This window comes from Solanum pennellii, chromosome 8, assembly GCF_001406875.1.
Source record: "Solanum pennellii chromosome 8, SPENNV200".
Taxonomy (NCBI): domain Eukaryota; kingdom Viridiplantae; phylum Streptophyta; class Magnoliopsida; order Solanales; family Solanaceae; genus Solanum; species Solanum pennellii.
Genome location: NC_028644.1, coordinates 62,432,527 through 62,442,371, shown reverse-complemented (window position 1 = coordinate 62,442,371; position 9,845 = coordinate 62,432,527). Strand labels below are relative to the sequence as shown.

General features: G+C 31.4%; 2 protein-coding genes across 5 annotated transcripts in view; one reads left to right on the top strand and one right to left on the bottom strand.

Annotated features, from left to right (window-relative positions):
• Positions 1 to 4,959: 4,959 nt before the first annotated feature.
• On the top strand, positions 4,960 to 8,487 carry LOC107028564 (AIG2-like protein D). Of its 2 annotated transcripts, XM_015229674.2 has the most exons (6): positions 4,960 to 5,202; positions 5,834 to 5,906; positions 6,704 to 6,796; positions 7,312 to 7,395; positions 7,491 to 7,615; positions 8,328 to 8,487. In XM_015229674.2, exons 1-5 carry the CDS (start codon positions 5,075 to 5,077, stop codon positions 7,581 to 7,583), a joined length of 471 nt encoding a protein of 156 aa, XP_015085160.1. In that variant the 5' UTR covers positions 4,960 to 5,074; the 3' UTR covers positions 7,584 to 7,615; positions 8,328 to 8,487. The 2 variants fall into 2 exon arrangements, with proteins under 2 accessions (XP_015085160.1, XP_015085159.1); XM_015229673.2 differs by lacking the exon at positions 8,328 to 8,487 and having other exon boundaries at positions 7,491 to 7,836.
• Positions 8,188 to 9,845, bottom strand: part of LOC107028563 (L-arabinokinase-like) — a 15,791-nt gene continuing 14,133 nt past the window's right edge. For 2 of the 3 annotated variants that reach the window (XM_015229671.2, XM_027918942.1), the window contains 3 exons: positions 9,525 to 9,596; positions 8,768 to 8,971; positions 8,188 to 8,464 (listed from right to left, as the gene is read on the bottom strand). In XM_015229671.2, the coding sequence (XP_015085157.1) occupies positions 8,342 to 8,464; positions 8,768 to 8,971; positions 9,525 to 9,596 (399 nt within the window). In that variant the 3' untranslated portion in view covers positions 8,188 to 8,341. Of the gene's footprint in view, positions 8,510 to 8,767; positions 8,972 to 9,524; positions 9,597 to 9,845 lie in introns of all 3 variants that reach the window. The other variant, XM_027918943.1, reaches the window with a different exon arrangement.

Genomic DNA, 9,845 nt, shown 5'->3' with positions numbered 1-9,845 from the left:
CTCAATTAGATGTGCTTCTTTCTTTTCCATTTTTAAATGATAAGTCTCCATTTTTGTGTGTGTGTGTTTTAATGAAGCGACAGATTTTACGAACTCAATTTGGGTGTGTTAGAGTCCTCTGGCGTGTTTTGAAGCTATCAGGGTTAAATATCATCTAGTCACAGCAAAACTGAAATCCTACTGGATGGATCAGGATTGCTTAGCCATTCAGTTCTGTATACTTTCCGGTTATTGCTCTACAGCATCTTTAAAGCCTAAATCAGTTTGACATGTACCCATCAGTAAAAGTCTACATTTATCCACAAGGGGGAAGACAACGTCACCCTTTCACTGTTTTAGCTTCAACTGTGAAATAACTTGACAAGATCAAGATGATCCTTCTTTAAGTAGGTTGATTAATGATGAATTTAAATTACCATTTCATCAACAAGTGCTAAGCCTACTCAAGAAATGCACATTTCCTCTTATAGATGGTTAGAAAAATGAAACATGATCCCAAAAGAGCAGAAGTCATATCAGTCATATACAGGATTGAACCCGTCAGAGCTAGTTCACCACAAATAGCACAACATCTCATAATATTGGTCTTCAGAAAATCCAGAACAAATAACTGCCCTAAAGAGAACTACTTTATGACCAAATATCTTATTTCTCAGATAATACACACACCCCTACAACCTCCTCCACCTAGACACAAAACCTCATAGATTTCACCCCGTGTATTTCAATTCCATAAGCAAAAAAATCAAAATCCATTGCACCTACTACACAAAAGCAAATAAACAAACGCAAATCCCTGATCATATCAACCTTTACTTTCTGATTCATTTCAAACACACTTGGACAAAAAAAAACAATTAGAGATCTTAAAACTCCAAAAATATAGAAACTCAAAAAATCCCATCTTTAACTCCAAATTGAAATCAGTTCGATTGAAACCACTACAAATACAAATGATTTCACTTTCTTCTAAATACACAATATTACTACTAAATACTGAAAATTGAGAAATCAAAAGCATGAAAACACATGAGAATTGAGAAAATCAAAATGAAGATTAGAGAGAAAGGGAACTAACGAGTAGATTTGGGCGAAGTTGTAAATCGGGACAAAGTGCGAGACGGCTCTTCTCCTTGTCCTTAAAATCTAATTAATTAAATTAAATACTGAATTAACAACTATGCAAACAGTACATAATTAAGTTTTAATCTTTCACCTCTTCATTCTTCATTGCAAAACACAATCATATCTCATTTTGTTCTTTTGGACAATCCCATTAAACAAAAAAAAGTTACACTTTTCGAAACTTTTAGAATTTTGTGATTTTAGTAATGAAAAAGTTAAAAATTATATTTATAAAAAAGTTTAGATAAATAAATTGAGACCAAAAAAATAAAATAAAACAACATATTAATACATAATACTTCTATTTTGATATAGATGAAAGTTTGTTTATTTATATGATATTATTTGACTTATTTTTTTAAAATGCTTTTAGGATGGAGCGTACTAGAAATGCTTCAAAACGTAAATGAAATGTAAACTTATGATATTCTGAATAAAGCTAACTCATAATCTACTCGCAAGAAATCAAAAAGGCAGGAAATCGAGCAGCCTGCAAATCAAGAAGATATTACGAAAAATAATATTAAGAAGATAAATCAAGACAACCAGAATTCCAACCAAGTTTATGAAGCAGCCTGCAAATTAAGATTGTATTATGGAAAATAATATGAAGAAGATAAATCAAGATAATCGGAATCCCTACCAGGATTCATGTAGTCACGCATGGAAGGCAAGAAAAAACCAGTCAATTAGTACAAACATTTGAAGAAGGAAAGAGAATATTTGTCAACCAGTCATAGAAGAATGCAATCTGAAGTTTATCAATATCAACCAAGATTTAAAGAAATCATATAACAAAGGAAGGAATTTTTTTAATCTGTCAATTAGTCAAAGAAGAATATATTCTGAAGTTTACCAATATAAGCCAAGATTTAAGGAGATTATCTAACAAAGGAATTATGCACATATCTGATATGGACATGATTCAACAAATCAATCAAAATAAATCAAAGACTCAATTTAAGGATCCTTGATTTGAACATCGTTGGGTTTCCTTAATAAAGCAGGAGTCGTCCACATCTATATAAACTTCTCTTAGCCATAGTGGTGAACTACGCACTTCACTCCAACTTATATTCTCATCTTATTTTATCTTTATAAAACTTTGTACACGCTTTAGTGAACAATTGAAAAGAAAAGAGAAAGAAAAATAACAATCACTTATGGCATATCAATTTACATCATCACGCCAGAGAAGGATATGGAAGAGCTTAGTCCGATTAGTAAAGTTGTTGTGGCACTGCTGTGCTCTATGATGGCATTAGTTATCACTGAAAACACATTTTAATTGACGTATAATTGGATAAAGAAAACGAAGCTACTATTAGAAAGAAATTGAGATGAGAAAATCTGTGGATTTGATTTATGTTAATGTTCAAAGAAATTGTATTTGAATTGCCTTTTTTACTTTTAAATTATAATAATAGTAAATTAGTAAATTTATTAAAGTTGATGTATCAGTGTTATTTATATACTTTCTCGATATCACTCGTATGATATATCACACTTTTTTATTCACACAATAAAGAGTAAACACTTGTGTGACGTACGATACAATCTACTCCAAAAGTCATATTCATTCCCTAAAACAAACAAAAGACAATTGTTTATTCTTTTTTAAATAAACTGAAAAGGAAAAGAGGTCATTATTTTTTAAGCGGAGAGAGTATGTATTTTATGTTTCAATTTTGATATTTGTCAATTACTACTTTGTTGAATGTTTATTATTTTCGATTATTTTAAGTATATTGTGTTATTTGTTTAAAAAATTATATGTTTGCATTTTAATTTTTGTGAAGGTTAATTGTACTTTATATCCAATTATAATTTTAGTGGAATTAACATAAGTTTAATTTTCAAAAAAATTAAAAACTAATTTATAAAAAAGCTAAATTTTATATCTAAAATTAATATTATAAAAATATTACATAAAAATAATAAAATATACAAGAAATTTAATTAAAACATACAATTTATATAATGTTTAATTAAAAGTTTATACAATGAAATAATTTCATATTTTATATAAAAGGAAACCCTAGGTCCGTCTATGTGGCGCAATCACAAGTAAGAATTTCATTTTGAATTTATTTATTTTTAAAATTAGCCTTCATTTTTCATGAAAAAATGTGACTTTTATGAATAGTTGTGACTTTTATTAAAAGTTGTGACTTTAATGAAGAGTTCCAAGTTTTATGAAAGGTTGTGACTTTTATGAAAGGTTGTGACCTTTTTGAAAGGTTGCAACTTTTCCAAATAGTTGTGACATTTCCGATAAGGTACAATAAACATTTGTTCATAGTACCCTTTGTTGTCTATAAATACAAGGATATCCTCTTATTTCAAAACAACGAAAGTTCTAAACATCTTTCTTCTCTTCGTCTTCGTCGTCCTCTTCCTCACAATTAAATATTTGTGTACTTTGTTCTTGTTGAGTGCTCACCAACAAACATTGCTTATGGTATAAATCGTGATATGTATTTTTACCGTCATTAATTTATGCATATGTTATTAAGGATAAATGATAAGAAGTAATAAATTTTATTTTCCTTTACATTATTGATATTTGTTATTGTGTAATCTTGTAAGTAAGATAATATAATATTTTAATTTTAATGACTAATAGGTTTTAAGTAATTTTTTACAAATTCTCTGATATTCGCGCGAATAATTTTATTAGTATTATAATGTTCAAAAACAAATTGGTGTGATGAATAGTGTTAGAGTTTTGGCCAAAAACATCCTTCAAGTATACCCCAAACTTAAGTTAGATCCTTAAAGTATCATTCTTAGTATAAAACATCGTTCAAGTATTTAAAAGTGAATAATTTTCATCCTTATGTGAGATATCGACATATCGTCAAAAAACTAAGGGATTCTACAAGAAATGAACATTTCACGTGACTATCAACAAAAGTTTTCTTGCATAATTTCATTACTTACTATATGAAGTTCTTGAAAAAAATATTTTTATCTTAGACATTATAGCTTACGGAAATAAAAAGAATATTGAAAGGTGTAAGGGTACATGATCTGCTCTTTTTCTCATTTAGCAACGGAAAGAAGTTGAAGCTTAATTATCTTTACCTTTTCCATAGCCAAATTGTGTTTAGATCAATAAAATTTTTAGACCAATGTGATATTGAAGTGATCAAAATATTGAATATGTCTCGCATTTGAGTTTCTTTTACATTATTAGAAGCGGAAGTTTCCAACAAACACCGCTTCTAGTATATTCAATTGAGAATAAACATGTTTCAACTAATAATATTTTTAATATAAAATATATGAAAATACTTTCAAACTAAAAGCTTTTGCGTAATGCTAAACTCAATTACCGAAAAAGTTCACGATAATATGTTTGACGTATCTAGGAATAATAATTAGGAAGGAATGACTTAATTTTTGTGGGATTTGTTAGTTTTATGATAAATTAAAATAGAAGGTTGAAAAAATTGTTCACTTTTAAATATTTGATGGATGTTTCCTGCTGAGAATGATACTTAAAGGATATAGTTTAAGTTTGGGATATAGATTAAGGATGATTTTGGCCAAAAACTCAATAATGTTACACGAAATACTAAATTTGGTGTAATACTATTGCATACCAATTTTAATAGAAAAATTAATGCTCAAAACACCAAATTTTTGTTACTCTCTGCGTTTGGTATTGTTTGTCATGGTTTCTATTTTTAGAGTCAAACTATAAAAACTTTTACTAACTTTTAATATGCAAAAGATTGTAATATATAATACTTTTATTATAATTTTGAAATATTTAATTTTCTTTATTTAAAATATCGAATTAATACGATGTAATTTAAGCTATTGTAGAATTTTGTGTTCAAGTTGGAGATGGCCTAAACGTGAATTCACGTTGTAGATTCAAACAAAAGTGAGAATTGTGAAATCAAAAACATCAATTGCCTGGAACAGAGGAATCCAAAAAATGGCGTCGGCCAGTAATCCACAATCCCTGTTCAATGTTTTCGTCTACGGCAGTCTTTTAGCTGACGACGTCGTTATTGCTCTCCTCAAACGGGTCCCATCTTCTTCACCTGCGATTATCCACAACTTGTTCGGTTCTTTATTCCTTGTTTTCCATTCTTCTTGTATTATATATATATATAAATGTGTTCTTATCTTTTTGTGGGTATTATTTAAATTTATCAAATACAGTAAAAGATTATATTTTTATTGGGATAACTCTGGAGTTTGCAGAGTTCCAGTGAATGAATCTTGATTAGTGTTGAAGAAATGTGACATTTTTCGTGTACCCTTTTAGCTTATGGATGTTGAAATTTGATTTTCAGTTGATATTTGGGATTGGTTTTATTTTAAGAAATTAGAAAAATGATAGTGAGTATGTGTTAAAAGTTTCTTATGTGTATGGATGAATATTCTTCATTTTGAGACGAATCACATAGAAAGTTGTGATTTTAATGCGAATCGAAGTTTCAACATACATTCTTAGTTGTGATTCTTGAAAATATCATGTTGTAGATGTTAACAATTGTAACATTTATAAGTACTTCTTACTTTGCGTTGAGATATCCCTGGATTCTATTTGTTTGTTCTTTACTAGAAGTTCCTAATACTAGTTAATGAGATTTTTTAATTTTTGTGTGTTTACATTGATGTCCTATTTGCTCGTTAATGTCCTAGAGTGATAGATTTTTTGCGCACTGATTCTGTTGCTTTGCTTCAGCCATAGGTTTAGCATCAAAGGGCGTGTTTATCCAGCCATTCTACCTGTAGAAAACAAGAAAGTTAATGGCAAGGTTTGTTTGACATATTCCACTTGTTGTCATAGAGAATTTACAATGTATCAAAGTACTATGTCATAGTTGTTCCAGATATGCTAAATGATGAATCACTTAATTATCATCTAAAAGTTACCTCTAAGCATCTTAACCATTCAGCTAACATTTGAACATATCTGATGAATACATTGTAATTTTTTTCCTACTGTTTATCATATGATCTTTGCTACAGAATTTTCTTTATCAGTGACCAAAATTGTTTATCCAAAACATGCCCAGAGACTTCTTTTTTTGCCTTTATTACAAAGTGTCCCAACATATGCTAGGTGAATCAATCTTATAAAAAGGTAAAAAAAACTGAGTGAAGCATTGATTTGAAATTAGTAACAGATTCAGTGAGATTAACCAAACGCGAATTGATTGATTGGCATTGGGGAAGTTAAGTTTACTTAAAAGGACATAACTTTCATCACAATTCTGTTGTTAAAAGTGGAATCATCGCCACACTATTGATTTAGTTCTCCCAATAACATTACATATATGCATTACTTGCATCCAGTGACTGGCTGCTAAAGGTCACTCAGAGCATAGCTTACATACTAGTCCATTCACATAAAATTGAAGATTTGGTGTGTAAATGTGAGTGACCTCCAATATTGAGGTCCAGGAGCTCCAGATCAATCCATGTACTATGTAATTAAAAAGTAGGAGTAAAAACAACTGTTGCTTGCAATCCCTTCTTATTGAGATCTTAACAGGAAATATAAGATCTGACCCTCTTACTGATCTCTGATGTTTGTTTTGACTAAATGCAGGTTCTTTCAGGCATCACTATTCCGGAATTGGATATCTTGGATAAATTTGAGGACGTTGAGTATGAAAGGAAAACTGTTGATGTTTCCCTGACGGTATTGATACCTCTGAAGTTCTCAGGGTTTCTGCAAGACTGTATTTTTGTTCTTGTTATTGTAGTGTCAAATCTCAGAATGCTTAAGTGTCCTTTGAGTAGTTATACCTTCATCCATGTTTATCTTTTTGTTTAAATGTTTCTTGGTTGATTAGGAGGCAGAAGTCTAATGTGCCTGAGGAGGGGGGTCTCTAGGTCTTTATCATTGACTATAGATGATAACAACTTCATAGGTACAACCAGCTAGTCATAGTGATATCTTTGCCTGTTGCTTTTTAGTTCTTATAAGAACATCAGAGATGGCATAAATGGACCGGAATAGCTAGGTTTGCTTTGTCCAGCTCTCCCATGGTGCCACCTATGTAGATAGTTTGGCACTTCTGAATATTTACTCATCAGTTTGATTCCAATATCTAGTTTGCCTCTGGAACAACATAATGTGAGACCTGTTGAGATCAGCTGTCTATTTGTAATGTATTTATCTGGCTCACAAGAGATGTCAACTGCTTTTTGCAGGACAGTTCGGATACATTAATGGTTGAAGCATATATTTGGGCTGACCAGAGTGATCCTAATTTGTTTGGTGAATGGGACTTTGAGGTAATATACAGTCTTGTATCAGTTGTTTCTTTCTCAACTAGGATCCTGTAAAAATTAGTTCTTGTGATTATACTTATATGAGAATGCCTTGAAAGGAATGGGAACGATTGCACAAGCAAAGCTTCATGAAAATGACAATGGAGTTTCTGGAAGAGCTGGAGCAACCTAACCAAAGTGGCAGCATATAAGTCCTGCTTTAGGCGATGGAGTTTCAGTAAATGTAATTCAGTTTGGGCTGCATTAGTACTGTTAGTCTGTTGCTTCTGTTGTATTATAAGAAGTTGTTTCCCTTGCCTTTTCCTTGTAGGAGAGGAAGTGAAAACCATTAATCTTGTGAAAATTTCAGTCAATATACACAGAAATTTCATAACAAAATTGGTGTTATTTGTGCCTGTACAGTCTATAATAAAACATGTGATTAATCACATTTACCATTTCTTATCTCCTAAACTTTGGCTATTAAAATTTGTCATTTTCTTTTTTTTCTTCCCTCGGTTAATGTTATATGTACCACATCTTTATGACATACATTCCTCCCTTTTAGCTTTAAGAAAAGGGAAACAGTCTAAATTTGCAATCCGTTTATAGTTTCAAATTTACCCCCTTGTCGTCAGTTCCAAATTATTTCATGTTTCAATCACAATTTTTGAAAAGTAATGAACTTGAGAATGAGGAAAATGAAGAGGAACATGTTTCCACATTAATATAGTCTCCTCTATAGCTAGCATTTAAAAGAGCAACTAGAGAGAATACTTAATAACATCACATCTTCAAAACAAAAGTTCAACAGACTTTTCACCATAATGTATTTTATTGAAGATATAGTGGAAATTCAGATTCGAATTATATATGTGAAAGTCCAGAGTAGAAAGTTTTACATAGTGGAATTCTAATAATGATGTATTGATGCCACTCTTTTTTTTTTTTTGCAGCTAATTTCCAGAGTTCAATTCTGCTTGGGAGGGTTGCGACGACGGATTTTTAGGTAGCCGAACCTTCCAGCGCCAGGAGATGAACCTTCAAAAAGAATGGGCAAATATCCTGTTGCAGCTTTATATCTGCGTTGTATCTGCACATCCATAACAGTTGGCAGACTTGATGTGTTATGCTAAATCTATATCATCAATAGGAGAGTTTCAAAAATTTACACAGTAAAGGTTCATTCAGCTGAAAAAATAACACATTTTCAATCCGTCGCGTTTCAAAGAATACATCTTTTGTGTTACAAAACTACCTTTCCAACTCACTGTTTCTACAAGTGTTCATTACGAATATAAGGTGATCTTTTTCTTGAATTAGGTGGAATAGTAATGGTGATCCAAAATATGGAGCAACTTTGAATGGACATGCCATTAAAAGAGAGGGAAATTACCTCGAGAACTTTTTCACTGCTCTTAAGCGAATTCCTGCCAATTACACACACAGTTCCACCAGATCCTCCGCCTGTAATTTTTGCACCATACAATGTCCCTTCTCCAGATTTTGATGCCTTACTGTGCTGCATTTCTTGAACTAGTTGGACGAGCCTATTTGTTCCATCTGAACCTAGTCCACAATCACTGTAACTGTAGTGGCACTGCAAATAAGGTGCAATAGAAAGACAAATTTAAAGTGATATGTCAAATTCGTACAAAAATATGATCTTTTGAGAATATCTTTGATCCTTTGTAAATTGGGAGAATCAAATTAAACAGCAAATCAGGAGTTTCTGTATAATAAGTAAAACCAAAAAAAGACAAATATTAGTTTCAGAACAAGCTTTCTGTATTTGATTCAATTTCTTATCCCTCTGGCTTAATTGAGGATCCGGGGTTCTCTACATATCAACGCTATAAGATTTCTGCCAAGAATAACCTTCAAGCAATCCTTCAGTGAGACTTATTAATTAGGAGATCAATCTTTCTTACAAGAAGAAAATACCAATTTTAATTGTAACCTTACAATATTTTTCCTTCACAATTGCTTCTTTTTGAAATACAAGGAGAAAAGCAGTAATAAAGAAAAGCTAATAATGATTTCTCTTGCCTTTGAACCCCAGCTCAACATGTTATCCCAGAGCATTGACAGCGCAGAAACTGGAATACTGAAACTTGAAAAGTAAAAACAAGATGGGTTATATATCCAGATACCTGATACAATAGTTCTCCAAGAGCGGTCAGTTGATCATCTGAAGTCGCAGATGTTAGCAGTGCTTTAAAGGCCTGTCATCAATATTTCAAAACATCACTCATATCACATATATTCTGCACATTAAGTTGAGAAGTAGTTCAAATCTTGTTTAACATTAAAATGTCACTCTCATTCCATTGCATATGCCAAGTCTCACAGAAGTAGTCCACACAAACTGGAAATTTTCTTGATCTTTTCAGGTCCAAACAGTGATTCCTAGCTTTTCTTTTCTTCTCTTTTTTTTTTTTGGTTGTGTGTGTGTGTGTGGGGGGGGGGGGGAA